Here is a 26,058-nt window from a genome sequence, read left to right as displayed (position 1 = left end):
ATAAGGTGTCATACAAGACTCTCCCTGCATGAAGTACCCTCCCCACATATTGAAGTCCACAATGCCACTTTCATGCATAACTTTAGTATTGTGTCCTTTCATTGAGATAAGCCATAATAGGTGTATCTAATATGAAACCCTAGAAAATAATGTGTTAATACTATAAGTGAAATCTATTGACAAGTAGCATTTGAAGCGGTAGCATCTCCATTTGATTTACATCTTACTAGAATACATACTTGCGTCAGTAAATATCCTCATACTGCTCTTTCTCCTAGTTTGTATCAACAGGGTACACAACTGGAAAAACAGAACGCAAACTTCTTGTCCATCTTGCCTATACATGAATCCATTTTATAAAGAAAGCGATTCATGAATGTTGTTTTGCAGAAATGAGCATTGTTTAATGCAGGAGACAGCGAGAATCACAGACTACCAAGAAACATAATGGAGCACTCAGACCTTGAAAACTTGGTATTTTGATAATTCTCCAGCAGTGGCAACCATCCACATCTGAGGCCCATATTTCATCTCTTCCTCTGATAAAGAGCAGCTGGGGATTCTTGGAGTCAGACACATCTATACTCATAGGTCTTCCTAGCTCTGCCTCTGCCATGTTACAGGTGCGGTAGCTCCTCATCTGTTCTTCTACTGATATGTATCCCAAAATGTGGTGTACGGTGTTATTCAGAATATCATAATAAAACATGCAGCTGCCATATTCAAGCTCTTCCATCCAGTACAAGCGGATATCAAATAAAATGCATTGCTTACAGTAGATTGCAAGAAATTCAATCTGAGCAATCTGCCCTAAATGCAGTCCTGTAAGTGACTACAGTCACAAACCTCCTGAACATCTAAAACAAGGTAACTACAGCAGCATACTTACAGAGTGATTGCAGGTGTCTAAAGGATATTTTTGAATGGAAGATCACAATAACTATTTTGGATAAAATGGTTACTGTAGAAAATTGTTGTCTGGCACTGACTTTCCTTTGCATCAGTTAAATAGAAGAACCTACTAGTATTAAGTATCTTTTGAAAACTTTACTCAAACACAGGCATCTTTTTGAAATTAGATATTTCCAAACTCAACTAACAGTATAAAAGTAGAACTACATCCAGAAATTTCTGAGATTTACAAAATGCAAAAGACCCATATACTACAAAAAGTCCTTTTCAGTCCTTAACAGTTGATGATTTAATGAAAATCATGTTTAAAATATGCTTTAAAAAGTTATTAGTAATATATGCCTTACCTTAAGAAAGGATATGACAACAGAGATGATACAGTTGAATTACTTTTACCTAACTGTATGTTCAAAGCTTTTAGAGATTTTATCTTGAGCTCAAGGTCAATAACAAATATTTGGGTTTCATTCCATGGTGTTTTCAGGGCAAAAAAGAGATGTCTTAAGATCCAGTCAACTGTGATGGCTGTGGCATTGCGAAGATATGCATGTTTGAAAAACTTAGGGAAAAAAAATAAAAACATTACTAAAACTGCTTGAAAGCAGAATTTTCCCACCTGATGCTAGGATATTATGACAGTAGATTTGTTTCCAAAATAATTTCTACTTGGCAAGTAGAAGTTAAAACAAAGAGATTACATGGAATGAAGATTCCAATATTTTTATACCAATGAAAATTATTGTTTCACAAATCTCAATTGTTACTTCCATGGTCTTGAAATTAGAATGAAATCAAATTAAATCATCTACATTTGATACAATTTTTTTATTTAACTGTGAATTTTCAATTAAATATCTGTTGAAACATCTGATCAACAAAGCAGATGTCAGTAAAATCATACATGTTTAATAGGACAACTTTACCAATATCATACTCTGGCCTATTCTAACTGCTGTTGATGGCAAAAAAATTGAAGTCCAAATTTTATTATATTATACATATTTTTATTGTACTGCTGGAAAGGAAAATTATCCAGCTAATCTCTTTCATGTTACGTTTCATACAAAATGAGAGTCATTAAGAAAATTGTGTCTTTCCAGTTCTGTTTTCTCCACTGTATTTTGCTGTTAAATGTGCTTTGTTCATCAGGCTGCTTTTCTTCTGTTTCAACTACACAGTTTTGACTTCTTCAAAAACATAATTAGCCCCAAAATAATAACAATAATGGCCACATATTTTCCTAGATTCTCTCAAGCAAGGGAATGAACAAAGGAATACCTGAAACTTTGAAGTAGTCTGTATATTCAGAAGAAAAAAAGAATCTTCTACAATATAGTATGCTTTCTGATCATTAGCAGTATAGCAGATGTCCTTTACATTTGCCTTTGCTGAAAGCTCCCATATGGTATGATTATTGTCTATGTCAGTAAGAAACAATTTCTTGGCAGAAACAGTTATAAGGGTTGGGACAGGGAAAAGATCTGGAAGGAAAAAGGCACAGCAGAATTTACAAAAAAGATTCTAGACAATAGCAGTCATTCATAAGGAAAGCAAGTACAAGACAAAAATAAACGATGGCCCTGTACAAATTATATTTGGTCATATGTCCCAGCAAATAAATAAAATAATGTGATGCCTTCTTGTCATCACATGCAAACTCCTAAGATTTTTTTCAATGGCATTGTGGATGCTTATCTAACAAATTTAAGCCTAGTAAAAACAGATTTGCTAACTTAATTACCTTTAACAGCCCAAGTAGAAATAGCCTATGATCCCTATTAGATCTCTAACTCTTCTGGTTACCTTTCACGATCCATTTAGAAATATTCTATGATCTCTAGCAGTATGCAGATTCCAGATCAAGACCTGCTGTTCCATATTACCCTCAGGTTGCCTAGAGAAGTTAATTTAACATCGTTTTGAGGAAAGGCTTGAAATTCCTGAAATTTAATTTAATGATAAGAAATGCATTAATCATTTCATGTCAGAAGCTGCACCTATTTCCTCTGTGGTGTCTACTGTAGGGTGGAACAAATGTCACACAAAGTGTCAGAGGCTATTTATCACATTACTAAATTCCCGTACTGTTGATTTCATTGGCTATTACACACAAACTATGAGATGGCATCTAAGTAATCCATACCTGATGAATTCCTCTCTGCTATATCAGACAAAGGTCCTGGACCCACAGAGGTGAAGGCTTGCACCTGTGGGACAGGAGATTGTTACATATGTTAAATAACAACATGAATGATTGCATTTTGGAGCCTGTAGAGTCATAGTTAATGACAAAAACAGAACCAGATCCCGTGTCTGCTCAGCTAGGAACATTTGCATGTGCTCTGTTTGACCTAAGGTTGTGCTAGTCAGTTCAAAGGCTACGTTCAGGGTTGGACCATGACTATGAAGAGAATTTTAAGCAGTAGCCCAGAGAGTGACAATTCATGCTGTATCTATCAATTAGAGCTCAAAGGGCACCATACAGTTTTGTCTCCTCCCCCAGACTGGAGTAATTCCTATTGTTGGTTGATGTTGCAACCAACATGGTGTTCTTCCCCATCAGTACTTGGTCTATTACATGCTCTTGTGCTTATAACTTGTCTTTCAAGCACAACACCTGGAGTATTCCAAACCTTTTATTGCAATGAAAACATGACCTCTTGACAAGTTTTAATATAGAAGTCTCTTTCTATGGAAGCCATGTGAGTCCTTGCATTTCTCCAGCAGTGGAACTGCTCTTGATCAGTGGCTCTGTTTTAACAGCCTGTCACCCTGCACCAGCTCAGTCAAATCTGTGTTTAAATTGCAGCTTTTAGCAGTGGCTTTGGGAGACCCCTAGAAAAGTTTCTTTTGGGCTTCACCAAACCTGTGTAATATTGCAGCATGTTTTTCCACCTTATGTAGTGAACAATACAATACGTAGAAAGTTTAAGCCAGGTATCCAAGGGTGAGTCAGTGAATCAGCAGTTCCACAAGCAGAAACTACAAGTTCTTGCCTCAAGCCCAATACCATCTCCTAGGCAAACACATCAGGCTGCGCTGATAACATCTACCATCTAGCATGAGATAAGCTCAGTAATTTTTCATACCTGAAACCTTATTGTGAGGCTGGGAAGCACACGCCTGAGAGAAAAAAACATCAGGGTTGGTTTAACATTTCTTATGTTCCACTCCGTGAAAGTGCCGGCAGTGCCACTCTTACTCAATCGTTGATAGTATACACTCAACTGCGTTAATACTCCATTGTCCCTTTCAGGTCTGTCCCACCTGAACTCCACAAGGGCTCTCTCATCACTTTCATGTAGGTTATTTCGTAACACATATATTCTAGGGTTTGTAGGGGCTGAAGGAACTGTATAAAAAAAAAATTAAAACCACAGGGCAAAGTACTCCTATTAAAACACAAACTCTTTTACTTTTGAACCTGATCTTTATAACCCTAATGCTGACACAGACAGATAGCAATTGGTGAGGTGTAAATTACAGACAAATATCTAAAAGTTCATGGTAATTCCTTCCTGCTTTTCACTTGTGTGTAGGTATCTGATTTTAACTTGCTTAGCAAAAAAGAGCTATACAGAGACAAATGTACTCCTGCACTCAGACTGGGACATATCTATTTAGCCGAGTCCTGTAGGCAACAATGGAGCTGCAAAATTTTCACAACATAGAGCACACACTATCCCCTCTCCTATCCACTTCAAAATCTACTACAGCTCATAAGCTTTCTCAGCACCCCAGTCACTCAACACTGTATTTTAGCTCACTTAACTTTGACCTGCGTGAGAGCAAAAATACACACTGAAGTAAAAAGTAACAAGTGCATAATGTTTATTAAAAATTTAATAAGTGGTTAAGATATTACATACAGCCTTTGATGGTCATTGCAATGGATCTCAATTTCTCTTTCTTGCTTATAGTGATAGGCATGTGGTGGATGCGTTGTCATGCACCTTCCATTCCAAAATTCTATTACTGCAGTTGTGTGCATTTATATGTGCAATAGATAATTTTCAAAGATACTCAGGAACATGTCCTTGCAACTCAGCCTACAGCTGACTGCCCTGAAAGCTGCTCATTCCTCTCTGGGGTTTCACTTGCTGATATAGACCTGGTCCCAGTACCCCCTACAGGTGAGGAATGGGATTTAAAAGTCTAGTACCTCCTTCAGCGGCTGGAAGGGATACTGATGTTGTTGGTGCCTTGCCCCAGTATGCGTATGGAGTGACAGTAAAATCAAAGAGTGCAAATGGTTCCAGCCAATCAGCTTGGTGGGATGGCACTGTCGGGTTATGGTGATGGAGGCACCATTCACTCTCTAAAGACTGTGAATGAAATATAACAGAATAAAATAAAACAAAAAATTTTCTTCCCTCTCAGAAAGCCCTTCAGTTTTCCAAAATGCCCCTTACCAAACTGGTCAACTAAATCAAGACAGACCTTCTTTTCCTGTGAGTGATCATTGTTTCACCAACTCCGGTGGCACTGTAGCGATGCATAGCTATCTGCTAGCAATCTGCCCTTTGAATTTAAAGTAAAGCTTGCCAAATGTGCTAAAATAAGGCTAGACTTCATATCCAGGCAAAGGCTGTCCCACTGGCAGCTCAGAGGACACTTCTGTCTCTGAATTACTGTGAAAGGCTTTCTCACACAGCTTTGAGCACTGGGAGCTCCTCGCCTGACACTTCACAGCCCAGCGGCTAGCCCAGAGCTGCTGCTAAACCCATGCTCCTCCTGTCCTGCCCTCAGTGGTTAAGAAACAGGACAGCTTGCTTTATATTTACAGTTCCTTTTTGTTGCTTGACTGATTTGTAATTGCTGGAGAAGAAACAAACTGTATTTCTGTTTAAAAATAGATACATCAGCAAGTAGATGCAGTAATACGTGTAGATATTAAGGAAGAATTATATGAATATCCTCACTTGTAAAGCTTTTGATCCCACACAGTAGAAGACAGTTCCCCATTCCACATTTGTGGAGGGACTCCAAGTGACGTGAAAACTTGAAGAATTTCCTTTAATCCTGAAGGAAGACTCTGGCACTGAATCTGGAATCACTCTTGGTGTAAAAGAAAAAATTCCTGCCCATAAAGAAAGGAAGAAATAATAACAATTTAAAGAATACAAGCGATAGGTAGGCTTCTCAAACCTGACTTAAAACATTAAAGTTTTAACTGTAGCTGTCCTGTAAGTAACTGTAAGTAACTGTCCTGTAAGCTGTCATTAGATAGAAACAACAAATAACAACACAACGTATTCTTCTTAGTTGTACCCATCAGCTTTTATAATTGCACATTGCCCAGGTATAGCCTGATATGTTTATTAATATGTTGCTGTTGTTCTTATCTTTTGTCAAATGACTAAAGAATTTCAAGAATGAAGAATTACAGGCTGGCAGTGAATGCCTTTACTGAAGGGTTTAGAAGAAGAAAATCATCTACCTGGCAAAGGTTTAAGTGATGTGTGGACAAGGATAAAGGCTGCAAACTCTGCTGGTTGTGAGAAGGGAATGTTAAGGCTCTGATTGACTTCCTGAGTTGTAATGAACTGAAGACTATTAATCCAGAACAGACGACCACTGTAGTATTCCAGTGCACCCTGAGATATTTCTGAAGCACTCCATGCTGCAAATTCTGTGACGATGGCATTACCACAACTGTGAAAACACATATGAAATCAGCAAACTGAAAACACACATGTAGAGAGAACAAGACTTATGCAATGTTTTACACATTGATAAGTTTCTCATCATTGAAGTTCTTAATACTCATGTAGGAGGCAGGAAAACAAAAAGTTTTCTTTAAGTTCTCTAAAGCGTAACACTTTTCAGAATGGCATATTGCAGGAGCACTTGCAAAAAAAAAAAAAGCAAAAGAATAAAAAAATGAAAAAGCCTTCATTCCCTTTATTTCATTAGAAAACAATTATAAAATGGCTTAATATTCTGATGCATGAATATAGAAAACTGAGTATTGTGAAAAATCAGCCCATCTTCTCTCAGCAGTGCCACTGAAACAGTGGAGTATATTTCACAGCATGAGATTCATTCTGCTTCATTAGAGCAGGTCCCAGATGAATTTGACCCTGCTAGTTTCCTCGATAACCTTCCATTATTTATTAAAGTTTATTAACATTTTCCTCCACTGGGATCACTGGTGATTTAATCTGTCTTGTTACTTCTATGTCAAAATTTACAAGCCTTTTTTGGCCTCAATTTGTCTTCTGAGTGAGAGATTAAATATTTTGTAAGAGGCATAATTTTGCCATCTCAGAAATGTGTTTCAGCTTAGACACGTTAGCCAAAACAAATTTGGAAAATCTTTGACACGCCATCATGTCCATTAGGATGGATTACTTCTAATCTCTCTATTCTGGCATGCCAGGGACAATGATTTATGGCTGCCAATTGCTTCACAATGGAGCTGCATGTTCTAGCTAAAACTAATCAACATATTTTGATTCTTTAAATATTTACAGTTAATCATAGCAAGTCTAAAAATCAGTCAGGAAATTCAGCTGATTCAACACAAAGCCAGCCTGCAACACTATGAGCACAAGTAAATAGAGATACTGTTCAACTAAGTTTAAGCAGTTTAATCTGAGGCTTGAAAAAGATAAATAAATAAAAATGGCACTCTTCATATGAAAAGGAGCAAAAAACCGTAGTTTCATGAGCTACCACTCATCAGGCACTTAGCACTTACACAACAAATTACCATTTTTCTCAAGGTCTTAGTATGTATTCAGGTTGACCCATAAACATGGTTTTATTTTGGTGGGATTTTTTGTTTTGTTTTGTTTTTGAAACTTTTCCTTTCAGGGGTAATGCAGCCATTTTGTGCTCAGGGTGATCAAAAGGAAATCCTGCTGCGTTCTAATTGCTCAGATGAGAAAGTGGTGTCAGTTCAAGTCCTAAACTCCATGCAAGATGAAAAAGTTACAGCTCTAGGCCCTTGAAAACTGTCAGGTGTTGTAAATGCAAGATAAAATAGACAATAAATGGTGATTATTTCCTTATGCTAAGTCTAAAAATTGATGAGCATGACCTCAGTTCAGCTGAGCTTCCATACTGTGTTTCTCTCACTGTAAAACTGTGTTAACAACCATCTCAACATGTAGATTGCCATCAGCTAGCTGTGACCATTAGCTCTTCTTTTTGTTTATTGTTAAATTAGTAACTAGTGTGCCCAGCATTGGACAAAGCTTGTTTTTAAAGAGTATCATAAAAACTAGCAAACACAGACTGTCTTACTTCTGCTACATATTTACTTACCCTTCTTTGCAAAGAGCAACTCTGTATAGGTTTAGGCATAGACTGTCTTGCACAAGCCAGTAAAGAAAACCATAGGTGAGATCCAAAGTTAAACCAACCACCTAAGGGAAAAAAAAGTCCAAATGGCAATTTGAACACACCTTTGCTTCTGAGGTAAAAGCCCTTAGCCATAACTGTTGTCTAGAAAACATCATGAGTAGCTCTTTATTGGCAAAAACAACATTACTATCATGAATGTTTATTCTAACACAAAAAGAGGCAGCACTAGAAAATAATCAGGTCCTCGGTGGACACCTATTTATAGCAGCTGATGATTTTCTAGATAGCATTTTATAAGCACCTGTCACAGTGTTCATCCCTGGAGTATCTGAGTACTTCAGATATGATGGCAATACTGTATCAAGTGATTAGTGGAACTACCTATAAAAGTTTCCAGAACACCTCTGGTATTTTAACATTCTTTGTCTGAAACAGGTGGTTGATATCCAGTCTGAAACTCAGAATCACCTTTTGAAAGAAGTATTTCAGATCTTTTGTCTTTGTTTTCTAGCTTTGATGTTATGCATACAGTATTTAATGTGTTACATTATTTATGGAAAATACATGCAAAATTTTTATTTATGTATTTGGTTAAATAGGAAATTCAAATATTTACATTTTGGTAAATCATTTATTATTAAATAAAAAGTTGGGGGGGGGGGAGGGGTGTGAAACAATCTTCCTGTTCATTACTTCAATATTTCATCTTCATTTAAGCTAGGTGCAAGATTTTTTGTTTATTTTTAAAAGGATCTAATATTTAAAATAGAGCTTTCTTGCTTTTGCAGTAAACAACAGATTCAATACCATATGCAGCAATAAAAGAAATAAGACATCTAATAATCTCTTCTGTGAATAACAAAGAATTTACTTCCACAAATTAGTCTGCTAGATGTTATCAAGTTCAGTCTGTGTCATGTCATTAGCACAGCTTACAAGTTGTTAGGGGCCTCTCTGAACATGTTTTCCAGGAGCTCTCAAACTTCTCATCTGAACACTAGCTGTAGCTTTTCTTTTATAAGCTTAAATTTCCATTATGGATGGAAGTGGAGCAGCCTCTTTTTTTTTTTAACTCTTCATTAACAAACTGCAGAAGATGATGACAGGAAAGCAAATGCCGTATCACTTAGTTGTCTGCTGGTCCTTATGTAATTGCAGTCTTGACATATTTCTGTTGACATTGTATGTCAGAAAATCAAGGTTTGAATGATTGCTCCTGTAGGATTTCCTGTTAAAAATATCTCACAGCATGTATGTGCCTGAGTGCATATTTAGTCAACTGTGTTGCATTTTATCCCATTTACCTATTCTGTCTCCCATGCGCAACACCAAATTACACCTTCCTGAATCTTTCTTACCTTTTTAAATGTTTGGATCTTCTTTCCTTGCCCCACTTTTTTTCTGCAACTTCTATATTTTCCCATAGAAGTGATCATCTTCTTTCTCCTGATCCCTATATTGCCATCAATAAAAGGCAAAGAAATATTTTTACTATTCATCTTCAGGAGTTAGGCAGTAATTTAACACCTCTCTTCTGTTATGCTTCAAAAAGAGACAAGTTTTCCATTTCATGAGTGGTGTTAGTCTCTGGACACAATATATAGTTGTGATCATGCAATGTAACTCAACATCATAAGATGCAACATAAATTTAGCTACTTGAAATACCCTTGACTAGAAATATCGAGACCACACCTAAAGGGTCCTGGCCCCTCCTACATATAATGCACTTTGCTGGTCCCCTATAAATTACTTTTCTCCCAGGCACATTGTACAGTGTAAATGACTTACTAAGTGCTTTAGAAATTCTGTGTGAGATCCTAAGCTGGAATAAATCAAAGTAGCTCTGCCAAAATCAATCAAGCTATGCCAATACCCACCAGCTAAGCTAAACAACTGATTGGAAAATAAAATAATTGTCATAAAAGGATCTAGTTCCTGCCAAAGAAATTAGACTTTCAAAGCTCTGCCTTCATATCTGTTTAGGAAACCTGTCATCTCCATAGTAGTCTCTTCTATTCCTATCACTCAGGTTTCAAGCTAAAACGAAATACAGCTATATAGTGCTGAAGATCCTGTACTGACCAGCTGAACGGCAATTCTCTGTTAGAAAAACAGCTAGTAAATGCCAGTAGGAACCAGTTATGTAGAGGACATGCTCTAACTGATGGATAACAGCAATTAACTGCTACATCTTGTTTTAATATTGAGGTAAGAGGTACTATTTTCAGGATAAAGGACTCCATTGTGCAAGGAAGATACATATTAGTACTGTGCAAACATATATTTGCATCTTTATATGGGACAGTAACGACCAGCTTGATAATTCCACCATTAAATAACGTTGTACTGCTTTTTTTTTTCTTCTAATGGGTTTATTTTGGGTTTTATTTTAATAAACACCTGTCAGCTATAACTGGTCAACTCTCAATCTAGAGATTTTTACTTGGCTTTTTTCCTGTATGCATCACTGCAGGAGGCTGAGTTCAGGAAGTCAGTGCATAGATTAGGGGCAGCAGAGAAGCAGGAGAGTAGATGTTTGTTTGTAGGAGGTGTGAATAAGTGGATGGTTGAAGGCTGGTATCACTGACATAGAGAAAGGTGCAGGAAAAAAAAATGACAGGAGCAGATGAGCAGTCTTACTGCTGCCAAGGTTCCTGAAAACAAGAACAAGAAATTTGAGGTTAGCATGAGGTGATTCAGAGAAACAGGTATTGAATCAAAAGAGAAGGGCAAGGAAGGTGATGTTCACTACTCAGAATAAACTGCAAGTTATCAGTCCTTTGCAACAGATAACTCAGAAGATATGTGATAACTGTAAGTGTGCTGTTGAGCTTGGACACTGTACGTCTTCCCATGAAGACAGTCCACACTGGCCCATTTCCACCGAGAGGTGTGAGGCTAGTACGGGAAGATACAGTGACCCTGTGCAGCACAGACATTTCTCTCTACATGTGACAAAAGTTTTTAATTTCTTCTGTATTTAGGTTTACAAGTATAGCAGGTGCCACACCAGAACCAGCTTTCCCTCTCCTTCCCAAACCCTCATGATTGTAACAGAGATCTCTGAAATCAGCTGGCCTTTCTGAATGTCAATTGCTTTTCAGAGACTAAACCAGGCCTGGCTTTTTTTATAATCAGACAAACACCAGCCTCTTTTCCTTTGAGAAATGAGATTGAAATGTTCTGGGGAATGATACAAAGCTAACCAAGAGACATAGATCTGTAAAGTTTACAAAGTGTCATTAATAGAGAACCTGGCTTCAGGAAAAATGGGAGCACAAACTGTGATGGAATAAAAACAAAGGCTTCTTTAGCAAGAGCTCTGTTTTAAAACAGAGAGCTGTTGCAGCAGGTAATACATCTGAGTTGACCTCTTCTGTGACAGTGAAGCTATGCCTCACTCCAGCGCTTGTGACAGAGGGTAAAACCCCACACAGGCTGTGGTTTGAGCTGAGGAGCATTCAGATTTCTTTGAGAAACACTCCATAGAGTAAAAGTAGTGCAACAGATGGGATGGTCCCCCAGCCTGACCTGCTCCGGACAGTCTGTAAAAGGTTCAAAGGTTCACTGGGTCTGCAGCCTCAGTCACACTGACTCTCTGAGTCCTCCAGTCCCTGTTATGGTAGTAAGGGGTCCTCTTGCCAGGGAACTGGGCTGTCATCACTTTTCTCCCAGCTACAAGAGGGGAGGGAGGGAGGGAGGGAGGGAGGGAGGGAGGGAGGGAGGGAGGGAGGGAGGGAGGGAGGGAGGGAAGGAGGGAGGGAAGGAAGGAGGGAGGGAAGGAGGGAAGGGGAAAAGGGAAGAGAAGGGAAAGGGGAAAGGGGAAAGGGGAAAGGGGAAAGGGGAAAGGGGAAAGGGGAAAGGGGAAAGGAAAAGCACTCAGCAGCTGCTGAAACCCTGGCAGATCTTTTTGTGAGGTGAATATTCAGTTTCAGAGTTCCTTCTCTGCATAGGCAACACTGAATCCCACCTAGAAAGAATGAGAACAAGTCCCTGGCATGGCAAATCCCACACAGTGGCAGAGGCAAGATGCGTTTGGGGAAGGCAACAATGACCCATGAGGAGTAAGCAGTGAACCAAGGCCTTAAGATAATTGATAGGATATCAGAGAGGGGTGAATGGAGAAGAAAGACATGGGAGAGGTCAGCAGAGATACAGAGGGATACAGAGGTGTCTGTGAGGACCTCAGAGCATACCACAAAGTCTCCAGGTACTGAAGGGGAATTAATGGATTCCCACATATTGCAGGGACTTTGGTGAGCTACAGGAGGGAATGGCATCTCTATTTCCCCTCTACCAGTCTACCCCTACATGGGACCCATTACCCACCCTAATACAGCTAAAACAACACCCCCTACCCCTTTTTTCCCCCTATACTGTCCATTATCTTTACTCACACTTGCAAGAAGTCCCCTTCCCTTCTCCCTGTTCTGCTCTCCAGCAGCCTCTTACCAGCCTTCTGGAGCTCCCCAGCAGCCTGGAGCAAAGAAAGAGGGGCCAAGCTGGGGCCAGACCTGTGTCTGACTTGGGCAAAGGAGAAAGAGAAGATGGGGAAAGGAAGGGGTGAGTTAGGGATGCAGAGCCTTGAAGAACCCCAAAGCACAGGACTTGCTGTTTCTGCCACCACACGAGGGACAGGATCAGGCAGGATGGGGACTGTCAGTGGGAGATCTGGCACTTTCACCAATTCTGCAGCAGCAGCAACAAGCTGTGCTGGGCTGCAGCAGTGGCCAGCTGCACTGAGTGCAAGTATGGCAGCAGCTGCCGGCCCCCCTCTCTCACCTGCACAGGCAAAGCCTGCCCCTGCAGCATCAACTCTGCAGCCTGAAGTGCAACCCTGATGTCCCTGGCAAGTGTCTAGGTCCAAAAATGGCCATGTCAGGACCTGCAGGCTGATGAACATCACAAAGGAGGCAGGACGCTGTGGAGCTCTGCCTCCTTACTTTGTTAGGAAAGCCAGAACAGATCATTAGAGTTAAGTCATTTGGGAAAAGCAAGTACCTTTCACATATGGGAAGGAGCAACATTACAACTGTAAGGACATCTTTAATGTCACATTTTGTTGCAAGGGTCTGCTGTTAGAATTACAGGCCAAAGTTTTGGTACAGATATTACATTATTTAATTCTTACCCTGTTCTCAAAATCATATAACAATATCGTAAGAAAGGGATGTTATTCTTCTGGTCATAACATATTGATTTTGACAACCATGAACATTGACTATATTCAAGAGATCTAACCACTAAAACATCCCACTTCCCCCCCTCCCCAAAAGAAAAAAAAAAAAAAAAAGAAAATCAGTCACCTGTTTACCAGAAAACTGTGGCTGCTTTTGTAACATAAGATACTCCTCTCCATTCAGGCGTGCACTCTCCACTGAATACATTGTGGCCCAGTACAAATAGCCATTTACTGAATCCACTACTAGATCCTTTACTAGGAAGCCAACATGAGCCACGACATCCATACGGCCTCCCAGCAGTGATTTTCGGTAGATCTAGGGACAAAAGAATTGCTTTTAGCATCACACCTAAATCATCAGTCATGATCAATTGAGTGTACATAAGTGACTTTTCCACAGCCATTTATCAGAAGCCTATGCAGGCCTTAGGCTTTCAAAGCCTAAACCTTCTGCATTTAGAGTATAAGGATGAAGAATAAGGCAAAACTATTAGTTAATGTTTGCCAGAAAGAAACAAAAGAAAAAGCTGAAATATCTTTTCCCCTTGGCTTTCCCAGTTTTGGCAGCCTTCTGCCTGACAAGAGTTTCTCACCCACTTCATATTCACTATTCACAAGTGTAAATGAGGGTGCAAGGCAGTGTGAAATCTGGCCTCCTAGCTCCAGTTTTTAAAACAGCTTCTGACTTTGCACTTACAAGAAATGAAAGGCATAATTTGACAGCACTGCATAAATTAGCACTGCAATTTTGAAGTCAGATACCTTTTAAATAATTCACATGTCAATGTTCCTGATACGAGAGTGTACAAAGTGCAATTGTAATTATTTTTTTTATCTGCAGTGATCCGCAAAATATCACAGTACAGAAGCCAATCTTTAAAATCTCTGCGTAAACAAATCACGTCAAATTTGATTAGGATAAAGTCCATCTACTTCTTAGCTGAGATCAACTTGGCAGCCTCCATTTTCATTATCTTCACTTATTTTTATAATGTTGAATCCAACAAAACTGTTAATAGCATGTTTGATTTGCCTGTTTTGCACCTGGAATCCAGTATCCTGCATTAGTGAACATGTTACTCCAAACTTTTCTATAACTCTAGAAAATCACATAAGGGAAGAAACAATTCCTTGTTCTGCACTATAATAGCAATGGTCCAAATGCATCTCAAGTTGCAAGAAGTAAGGACTATCTTCCCAAATACCGTTTTGTAGTCTTTCTTGTTGACTTTAGGGTTTTTTTCCTTTTAAGAAGCGCAACTATACCTACCGTATTTGCTTTGCCAGCCCAGTACAAGCATTGACCCAACCAATCAAACACCAATACCCTTACATTTCTGACATCAGATACATAAGTATTCTCAGTGGTATCCTCTCTTTTGTTCAATGACCAGATCTGAACTTGCCCCATGGAATTAATCCAGTAAAGAGTGTCATTATACCAGTTGAGGTCTTGAAGAAAAAAAGGAAGATATTAAGCATTTCATAAACATGTAAATAAATAAACACTTTTTTTTTTTAAAGAATAAAAAGTAGCCAGATGCTTCAGGTTTTTTTTAAATCAACACAAATGAACAGTTAGGATCAGTTAACTTGAAGATAGATACTTCCTTATAGGACCACAATGTACATATATAGTACATATATGGTACACATATAGCCCTGATCATTATAAATGTAAATAAATGTATGGCATCTATTGGGATGCTGGAAGCAGAACTATTTAGTTCACAGAGTTGATTTTAGCTCTGCTGTAAATCTGGTGTTGTTAGTAGGGTTTCACTAAGGATTAACTTGAGCCATAAAGTAGAAGAAAGAGAATGGACACAAAAGCTTGGCTCAGTGAAGCTACTTCACTGCACTGCACTGCATTCAATCCTAGACTGCTGCAATGAAAACTCTTGTCTTTCAGTTCTGTTGATGAAATTATGGAAAGCTAATAAATGCCTACAAGTCTGTAGCAGCAGCATGCAGTTTGTTTAGCATTTACCTGAAATATTTCTTATACAAGGATAAAGGAGTTCTCCTGACCCATAACTATCCAACTGCTGCTTCCAGAGCCCTTCAGCCCCCACTGCCAACATATATGGTTCTTCTTCAGCTAATAAAGGAAGAAAATTGCAGTTGTTTGCAGCAAGCAATTGATGTATAATATTTGTATTTCAATAGCAGGAGTTCTCATTTCTGGAAAGTTACAGAAGCACACTTAAAACTCCCACTTCCCTAAGGAATAATGGACAAAAAAGGCATGAAACGATCATAATTTCAGAAACTCAGAGATTCAGGGCAGGTTTAGGTCCAGAACAGTAAGGCAGTTTGGAACCCTACCAGATGGTTAAAAACCACTGTGGGTTTGGACCTGGCCTTACCAAAGTCAGGCAAAATTCACCCCTAATCTCAGGTGCCAGTCCAGGGCCTTAAGTAGAAAGCTATTTTCCCCTCAGACATAGGTTATTTGGGTAAGCTATGTTTCAAAAAACATTCCAAAGATCTACAAATCTCAGACACTGTGCACACATCCATTTCCCCATTATCTATGCTCAAACCAAGGATTTTCAGTTTTTAGCAAGCCTGCACTTTCCCATAAACTGTCATTAACCCCAAAGGCACTGCTCAAACCACTTAATCATAGAAAGTGCTTTACAGAGCACAGGAAAGGAATAACAGCTCTCATACCTTTTCATATGATAGTGTGTCAAATAATGTCTTTGATAGTGTATTTGCATTAGAAATATATATATATATAAAAGTAGGAATAATAAATACATAATACATAAGACCATTAATGTAGTTTGAGAATTTACTGCTTTAACTAAAAGCAAATTTACTTATCCTGTATTCTTTAATGTTTCTAAGACAATCCTTTTTGTGCCCCTCATTTTGCAGTCTTTGCCCAAAGCCTCGGCCTCACCAGGTGGAAAGCTGTATGCCTAACTCGTTCTTCATTTCTCCTGGGTGACAAAGCAATTCTCACCTTCTTTTAAAGTTGTGCCTCTAAATTACTCCGACCATGGCCTTTCACCAGCAGGAGACACAGCTCTGACTGACACTTCATATGCTGTGAAGCTGGCCAGCTCCTTCACTGTACACCTAGTGTCCCTAATGTTTGAGACAACCCATTCCTCCTCAGATGGATACTGAGATGACACTTTCACATCATAGGTCCAGTTCTGCCAAGCAGATAGACCTGTGAGATACAAACAATCACATTATTACAGAGTAGATGGCTGTAACAAATGATACACATTCTTTGAGAAAACTGTATATTGGGGACTCATTTCAAAAATGCCAGTATTGGGGGAATTAGGAAAGGGATAATTTAAACATTTACACTGTCTGGGTCTGGGACCAACAAAGAGTAGTGGTTCAATCCCCCATGAAGAAAAGTTAGAAAACCCAAAATTTTCCCCAACCAGGTAATTTTTTGCTGTTCAAAGACACATGCACAGAAGATAGAGACCATAGCAGAGTCACTGATCAAAAGTCATTATGTCTCTGGTATACATTTTCTGCATGATATCAGCAACCAACATTACTGCTACTCCATACCATATTTAAGATGGAACCTTGCTTAAAATCCCTTGCAGATGACAAATGAGTTACCAATATAAGCTTGTGTTAATTTAGGCACACAATTTAGCTATTTTACTGGGAAATTTTGGGTTAAATTTTTCAAAATTAGGTAATTCCACATCATTCAGCAGGATCAGCTATTGAAGTCACCAAAGCCCAGCATCAGGAAAAGGGAAAGCAGAAGGTTATTCCTTTAGAAAGAAAAGGAGTGGATTTGCAGGAAGAAACAACTGAACTTACTGGTTCCAATAGTGTGTTCAGGTGGTCTCCAGCTGATCACAGCTTGGTCCAATCCAAATAGCACTGTGACAAACCAAGGAGGAGTTCATAAAGGAAAAGGTTGAGTTGATGCCCCATAGAAAAGCAAGTTGCCGAAGCCAAAGTACTCTGGATACGCCAAATTGCAATCCACAACATACTCACTGAAGCTAGAACTCCCCACAAGAGAGAGCTCCTCATGGAAAACTGCCCAGCCATCTGTGAAAGTAAACGTGTTATCCTCATAAACAAAGCTCTCCATGTCATTAAATGGCTCGTGTGATCGCAGTGTGTGAAATTCTGAACCATCAAGAAAACCTGACACAAAGGCCTGTCCTGTTTTATTGAAGAAAATAAGTCTCTTAGATTGGAAGTTGATCATGAAGTCTCTCAGAGCACTGGATTTCACTACTGGTGAAGCTGTGGAGGCAGTGCCAGCAAAGAGTGGAAGGTTTGCTCTGTATATGCCATCCTCCAGGAGACAGAAAATGTAGCTGGACATGGAGCAAAACAGACCTAAATAACTACAGTGCAAGAACTCTCTAGATGAGTCACAAACTTTTTAACAGATCAGAGATGTGCCTGTCCTTAAGCAGACAATAGGAAAATGTTTCTGGCGCTATTAATATACATCCTGGGAGAATTAAGCACATAACCTTTTACCTTCTGGGAGTTTGGCTGGCAGATTATTGGAGAATATTCTTCCATAATACCTTAAGTGTTAAGCATGGACACTTAAAATGCATAGAGCTTCATGTTCATAAAAGCACTCAATGTCTGAAAACTACATTTCTGCATTGGAAATACTCTATCTCTGCTAACACCCTGGGGAACAAAATGAAGAAAACAACACTGCATGGAGTCACTCTTGTTCAAATTGTTTTGTACTTTGTTATTTGTTGCCAATTGCACTTTTGTTTTGGTAAGGCAAGAGTTTGAAACAGGAACCTAGATGACTAATGAAGTGAAGAAAATTAGAGAGGAACTTTATAGCACCTTTGACACTTACCCGTTATAAGGATCAGCTAAAACCTTCCTAGGGGATGTCACGTAAAGAGGAGTGATGTCTTCAGCTGCTATACAGTTCTCTAAATGGCAGGCATGTATCTGGGGAATGAGAAGAAAAACTGGCGATGCATTCATAGGGTGTTTACTAATGAGCAGACAAGTTGACCTGAGATTCCTTCAGGGGAACCAGACAGTGAAACACCTCTTTAGCAATCCTAGGTCCTTATGGGCACCTGAGTTGTCAGTCATTTGAGAATAACACTTGTACACAAGTATAAATACATCCGTGACAGCTTACCCTGAAAGAGCTGTCTGTCAGCCATTCCCCTCTTAACTTCCTACCTCTAAGCTGGAGGGAAAAGCCCGATTTGGGGGGTATAGGCAAACTGTACTTTGAAAACGCTCTGGCAGGGAAAGGAAAAGAGGGAAGGAAGTACTTCTCTGATCATGGGAGCAATACCTTGGGAATTTTCTAACTGCAATGGATTCAGAAATCCCTGCCATTGGTCTGTTCATCTACAGCTCATTTGTATCTTTGTATCACTACTGCATTTCCTGCCCCCTGTTCCCTGAGGAGTAAGAGAGAAATCAGACATGGCAAGAGGATTGCCCAAAAAAAAAAAAAAAAACCAAACCAAAAGAAAATCCCCCACTAACCATTTAAGGCAACTTTCTAGTCCTTTGTGCATTATAGGACTACAAAGGTACATGCAAAGTCTGACCATTAGCAAAACTGAAGTTTTATGAGTAGGGCATCAAGTGCAGAGTTGCCATCCACACTTTCACTTCAAGTTGAACCAGCTGTAACCTGAGCTGTCATCACTGGTATGAAATATTTTCCCTCTTGAACAGCTTCTACCAGTTATGAAGGGCATTATAATCACTAACTAGTTATCTGACCACCTTCCTGAGGCAGAAGAGGAACTTAACAGTCTAGATGGAGAACCAAGTAACAGAAACAAAGTTGCTTATATTGGGTATGAGGTGGGTGTGAGGTTAGTCTCAAAAACAAAGCAGTTAAAAACAAAGCTTTTTATGTCGTAAGGAGAAAAATCAGACAAGGAGCCAGAGTTCCATATACCCTGTGTGCCTCAAATGTGACCTGATATTCAAGCCTTTCTTTTTTAAAACTCTGAAATATGTAAATATTATTAAAATAAAAATTATATTTCTATAATTATATTTTGTGCATACATATCTATATTTAAATCAGATTTTCTCATGTAAAATAAATCACAGAAATGGTTCAAATTAAATAAGAAATTAATTAATCCCTCCAGCAGTACCTTTTCATTCATGACAAAGTACATTCTCTGGTAAAGCCAGTCTACGGAGATGGATGTAATATTCCCCCAGCCAGCATAAAAGGGCGTTATGTCAGATACATCAGACATGTTTGCAGCTCCTTTCAACCCAGCTGGAATTCCCCTCAGAAAAATACACCACTTGCTGATAAACATTCACAGAAATTCCTAAAAATAAAGATAAGTGCACACAGATAATAGAAGAAATAAGTTTCAGGTTTTTCAGTTACTTTTTCTACTTGCCTTAAAAAGAACTATTTTTCAATCAGCAACCCAACATTATTTGAGAAAAGTTAACTGGGTTTTCTCCTCCAATTCTAGTCTTCTTTCAGGTAATAAGGAAACTTTCCTATTTGCTGTGTTAGTGACATTATTATAGACCATTGCCCTCCTTCAGAAAGTTAATCAGACAAAAAAAGGATGTGTAACATGCAAACGAACTGACACCTAATGCCACTCTCCAGGGCCAACAGATGCAATTGGCATCTCCTCCCAAAGCACCATTCACTCTAGAATTCAAGCTAGACATTACCTGTGTCACCTCTGTACTATCAAAGGGTATTTAGTCAGGGGCAACATTCGTCCTCTGGTGTCCTTGTGGCTCTGTGAACTTCGGTAGATAATTTCAGATTTCCACACTGTGTCCAAGGACCAAATATGGCACCAGTGTGGATAAGAAACATTAGGGCAGCAAGTAATTTGAGATAACATGGTTATCTGGTGACTTAGGCTACTAAATGCCTTGTTATAGAGCTCTGTGCCCCAGACTAGCTAACACACTAGCATACTCTTCAGCCAGTATCTTTTGACACTTCATATTATTTAATTCTTAAGTATGAAATACTTCCCCATATTCATGTTGAGAAAATACTGTCATTAATCATAGGGAAACATCTGCTTTGGCTTCATCTCACCTCAATTTAGACACCTACTATGTAAAAGACCAGCCGTGAAGTAGCTGCCTAGATTCAGTGAAGAAAAGGTTGCACTGGGGAGAACAATTCAACCCTTCCCAGTGCCTGTCATTTCAAATAGGTCAAATCATGTCCTGAAAGTTCCTATTTCTCCCCATTGGCTATAAAGGCAGACTAGATACTGTCTCAGGCTAGCTGAGATGCATTCTGTCATGTACCAGTACTTAAGGGGTAGCTACAAAGAAGATGGAGACTCCCTTTTTACAAGGAGTCACATGGAGAGGACAAGGGGGGACGGACACAAGTTGCTCTTGGGGAGATTCTGATTTGACACAAGAGGGAATTTTTCACAGTGAGAAGAGTCAACCATTGGAATAATCTCCCCAAGGAAGTGGTTGACTCAGCCACATTGGACATTTTTAAGATTTGGCTGGACAGGGTGCTGGGCCATCTTGTCTAGTCTGCGCTCTTCCTAGAAAGGTTGGACTAGATGACCTCTGAGGTCCCTTCCAACCTGGGATTCTGTGATTCGGTCCTTGGCGAACACAGAGGTCTAAGTTGTACTTGAGAGAAAAGGAGAGAGCCTGATCTGATTTTACCTGTAATGTTGTGGTCTACAATACCATTTTGCAGGCACTGGGCAGCTTCGAGGAAATGTTCTGTGTATCTCTTCTTTAAAGACTGGTTTCTGGATAGGAAGAGCCATTTTGCTTTTTCCTTAACTAACAGAGAAATTCAGAATTAAGATAGATGACTGCAGCACAGAGAAGAACATTGCTAACTCAGATACAACATTAATAAACAAGTATATACACATGTACACAGACATATGTACATGTATGAATATATTCTTACACTAGCAATGACAGTCTAAAACTCCTTGACTGTTGAAAGTGCACGGTTATCCACCATTACAGTGCCTTCTGGCTCCTCACCCAGGGTGAGAATGTCCATGAATTTCACACTATCATTTCCTGTAACAGCAGTGAGTCCCTAGCAAGGGAAAGTAAGCTGGAGCAAATGAGGTCCTATGGACTCCTGAGGAAAAGAAGGCACTACAACATCCATGTGACTCCAAGATCCAGCAGAAGTGGGGTATTTACTGAGCCCCCGCCCCAGGCCTCTTTGAAAAGCCTAATCAGACAAGAGTATTATCCCACAGAGCTGGGGAAGAGCAAGGCAAGTATGGTTATTGCGTATCTTACCAGGCTGACCAGTAATTTTTTCAAGGAACATGTAGTTTTCACAGAAAAAGGTGATAATGGCACAATACAATCTGCTTCAAGGTTGATAAATTTAATTTTTTTTAATAAAGTCACCGATTTTAAAGTCAAGAAGGAGAGCTTTAGTCACATAAGCTGACTTCGTGCTTATACAGGCCCAGGTAACTTACATCAAAACCTGTGCAGCACATCTATACCTTCTGTCTGGGCCATGCATAGCTCTGGGACAGATAGCTAGTATAGTGTCTGAATATCAGATGCTTGGAAATCTAGCACATCCCCTGCTGCACTGATTCACAAGGCAGTTACCTTCATTTCAAAAAGTGGTGCATTATTTCAAGTCTAAATTTGGCTAAATTCAGTTTCCAAACAATCCTTCCTTTTTTTTTTTTTCCCCCCTCTAGCTGTCTGCTATTAGATATCATTTCCTCATATGGGTATCACTAGAGTGTGATCAAATGCTGTCCTAATTTATTCCCAGGTAATCTGCATAGATTGAGCTGCATGTATTTCACACATGGTGCACATACCTTGAGTCATTTTGGTAATGATGTCTCCAGAGCGGAGTACAAGAGGCCAATATCACTTCTTTATCTCTTTTCCAGTGGCATTTCTTGCCACTGGGCTCTTCTCAGGAGTCAGAACTACACAGCTCAGTACCTGATGCAGTAATACTGCTTCTGAATGTTATACATCAGAAAGGGTTGCTTCTGTTCACACTAGCACAGAGAAGAAGTGCATGCCAGGGCAATTCAGGAGGAATCAACTGAAGTTTTACGTGGTGACTAGTAAGGGGAGGTGGGATGGTTCCCCACTCCCAGAAGGTGTTCCTTTGGAGGGTAGGGTTGGTTGGTTGTTTTCTACGTTAAATTAATCGTTTGGTAATTGGCTTGGCTTGCTGAACACAGTCAGAGGTACCGGTCTGGACATTTCACAAATGGCACAAATGGCTCAGGGTCAGCTAACCCTGGAGCAAACCTCTGCAGAGTCCCCATATAAGGACATATCAGTGTGTCTGAGCTATTAGAAAAAAAAATACTAATATTTTTTAAAGTACTAGAGGAGCTACAAATTCAATTTCTCTAATCAATAGCAGAATACTGGTGATTCAGAGACAGCCTGAAAGTGTTTGCTAGAGTTGGAGTTTCCAGATGTTTGACAACTAGATTTCATCAGGAGGAAGGAAGCTTCTTTTATTTTCTTTTCTACAGATACATTTTGGTAACACTGATTTCATTTTCACTTGTGCTCTATCTCAACATGTACCTTTTCCCGGCAATTAATATTTCTGCAATTCTTTGAGTGATACCTATAGTATATCATTACTTTCATTATTAACTAGTTAATATAGTAAAATAAATACAGCCATGAAAGACCAACAAAAAAATTATATGATTTCACATATTTGGCATGAGACAACTGAGGGTGTTTTGACAAAAGAGTTTCATGTTAAGTATTCAATATTATTAGAAGAAATACATTTGTTTGCCAGCTGTTAAAATCTCATCTAGAAAATGGAAGCATGTCCCCTCAGTCTCTGCCTCCGACCACTGAGTTGTTTTTAATCTGTAATACAACTCGCCGAATTTGTTCAGACCTACCAGCATCTACCAGCTACCATACTGTGTAGCCCAATAATGTCTACAGCTAAAAAACGGGGTGCTCTCTGGCTCCTTGGTGTATGACTCCTTGTCATGTAGTGTTTACAGTGTAAATATTATTCTTTTCTCCCATGTACATGGCAGCCGAGTGAACAAGACTTTGTCCCCAGGAACAGACAGTGATAAGGACTCTACTACTCTTGTACCTTTGGATGCTGGCGTTGTGATGTTGGCTTCGGCAGGGGGTCCAGCACCAACCTCATTAACTGCCACAATACTGAACCTACAGTAAACCAGAGACAGGTGTTGGTTTGAAGGTTTCTTTCGAAAGATTAACTGAGAAACATTTTATCAAGCAGGGCAGCTGCTACAGAAGTGCTTGACTTTTGTAAAACACCCATTTAAATATAATGCTTTGGGAAATTCATAATAAAAATAAAACTAACCAGAATCCGAATTCCCCAAAGGTGGAATAACAACAGAAGCTTCTAAATTAAAAATGGGGTTTCAGACTCAGAAGAGCAACTCGATTTCATTTCAAAGGAAAACCTGTATTTACCAGTGCAAGCAGAATGCAGGCCTTTGTGTTTAATAAAAATGAAGGAATTTTTCCTGATGATTAAAGGACCAGAGAGGACCGCTCTATCATTCCCTGAATATACAGAAAAACATGCCACACAAGCTTAAAAAAAAAAGAAAAACAGCAGCTAAGAAAATGCAGCCTGCTGGCCCTATATCAAATTTCTTTTACTTCTTCCCCATCTGACTTCCACATAGGCAGCCAACTCATCTGGAATAACTCCGTTATCTCAGGGAAGGTACCCTTGCTTTTGGCAAGAACATAAAAAAGCAGCATAATTGTGCAAAGTGGTATTTAGACATATCCTGTACTGTCTGGGCAAGAAGTGCTACAGTACACTTGGCCCTGTTGGTTTTCTTTTCGTACCTGTAAGTGTTGTTTGGGAGGGTGGAGTAGAACTGAAAGCTGTGCCCTCTTGAGGCACTCAACATTTTGTGATTCTCACTGGTCAGAAGCAAGTTATATCCAACAATCAATCCATTTGGAAAAAGTGGTGGAGACCAACTCACTTCAACAGTGTTTGGACTTGAACTCTGAGTATCTTTAATGACAGGAGCTGTCACAGGAGCTGCAAGAGATCGAAATAACTGGCTCTAGGATGGCATTTAAGACATCATTGGTTTTTCTTTTTTTAGGTACACTTTTAGGTTTCATACCTATTAATTCATTTATACTAATAAATATGATTAGCGACAGCATAAAATTTCAGCAAAGGTTAACTTTTTTTTAGTGTCCAGGAAATGTGTGTGTATTTCAGTCAAAAAGTTAACATGCATAATTATTCACAGAAGTATCCAATGTGCGCTCACAATTTTGACCTTGTACTTTTCTGTGCATGTTTTAAAAACCAAAAGCAGGAAGAAGTCCTGAATCTTCTAGTTCAAACAAAAAGAGCCTGTGGTATTTTAGTGTGGTCTTCCACAGCTACCCAACAGACAACATACACATCATTCTCAGGATTAAGCACCAATGTTTGCTGTGAAAGAAACAACAAGGAAACATAAATGTTTCTTATACGGTCCTGAAAGATGCAATTAATAGTGCAATTCATTACCTCCAAAAGCATGTGTCCGGTAACTGGAACTAGATGGAGAATGGAGCTGCAGCTGAGATGTAATGATCCAAACTACTCGAAACACATATTCTGTGAAGGCTTGAAGGTCTTTGACTGTATATGAAGTTTTAGATACTACCTGGATTAATGCAGAGGCACAATCAGATTTTTTTCTTCCTCCATCTGCAGCTACTAGGTAGGGTGTTACCAGGGCAAAAGAAGTCTCATACAACAACATACATATTTCAGGATACAAAAGTGCAGCATCCTAAGTCTAAATAAGAGGAAATTCTTGGAGCTATCTTTAGCATACACTTTGATTTTCCATCCTTTCAGAACTTTTTTTCTTCTCTTTCTTTCAGAACACACTACCAAATCTAAATAATGAGCAGATGGATAGAAGGATGGATGCAATATAATAGTAAATTTGAAGAATAAGGTAAAAAACCTAAAATAATAACATATCACAGGCAATGTATTTTAAACTGTTGATACATATACTACAGGTTTAGGATCCAAAGGCTCCTAGCTACCTTAAAGTATTTATGGTCTGAAGTCATTGTTCCCCATTATTTCACCAATTATTAATTCATAAGAAATTCCTGCTTAGCAAGTTGTCTTTACCTTTGATTTGCCGCACCAGCTTGTCATGCTCTGTAAATTGATCCAACAAAGATGATGGCAAGATAACAAGTGTATAGTTGACGCAAAAGAACATAATATGAGAATAACCATACTGAGTCACAACAAAGGTCTATCTAGCCAAGAATTGTGTCTCTGACAAGAAATTTCTCTAGGGAAAGGTATAAATAAAAAGAAAGCCTACAGTGATATTTCTCCTGAATACTCTCAGTCTTGCCATTTTATAAGCATGGCTGACCATGAAACAATGGCAATGTTTGCATTTAGTAGAACTCAGGTTTTTTCTTCCATTAATTTGTCCAGCCACTTTTCAACCCCCATTTAGTAATTTTAGTAATTGTAATATTTAAGAGTTTAAATTTAGGAATTTAACACCTACATGTGCCAGGATGCAGTTGAACATTTTAACTACACATTCATTGAGGAAATACCTTTATTTGCTAGTTTTGAACCTCCTACCTGCTAGTTTCCATCAAAGTTCCATGTTCCTGTGT

At 39.0% G+C, this 26,058-nt stretch overlaps 1 protein-coding gene across 1 annotated transcript in view; it reads right to left on the bottom strand.

Annotated features, from left to right (window-relative positions):
- The window catches only part of ROS1 (ROS proto-oncogene 1, receptor tyrosine kinase), a 76,531-nt gene that overhangs the window by 42,605 nt on the left and 7,868 nt on the right, over positions 1-26,058 (bottom strand). Inside the window, 21 exon segments of the mRNA XM_064448554.1 lie at positions 463-749; positions 1,260-1,471; positions 2,191-2,393; positions 3,056-3,119; positions 4,002-4,264; positions 5,075-5,237; positions 5,835-5,992; positions 6,353-6,567; positions 8,185-8,285; positions 13,532-13,723; positions 14,678-14,859; positions 15,398-15,508; positions 16,382-16,594; positions 17,221-17,732; positions 18,248-18,345; positions 19,533-19,655; positions 19,657-19,718; positions 21,064-21,186; positions 23,495-23,571; positions 24,235-24,436; positions 24,923-25,061. Coding sequence (XP_064304624.1) covers positions 463-749; positions 1,260-1,471; positions 2,191-2,393; positions 3,056-3,119; positions 4,002-4,264; positions 5,075-5,237; positions 5,835-5,992; positions 6,353-6,567; positions 8,185-8,285; positions 13,532-13,723; positions 14,678-14,859; positions 15,398-15,508; positions 16,382-16,594; positions 17,221-17,732; positions 18,248-18,345; positions 19,533-19,655; positions 19,657-19,718; positions 21,064-21,186; positions 23,495-23,571; positions 24,235-24,436; positions 24,923-25,061 — 3,700 coding nt within the window.

Source organism: Phalacrocorax carbo, chromosome 3, assembly GCF_963921805.1.
Source record: "Phalacrocorax carbo chromosome 3, bPhaCar2.1, whole genome shotgun sequence".
NCBI classification, from domain to species: Eukaryota; Metazoa; Chordata; class Aves; order Suliformes; family Phalacrocoracidae; genus Phalacrocorax; species Phalacrocorax carbo.
This window is presented reverse-complemented; position numbering and strand designations above follow the sequence as displayed.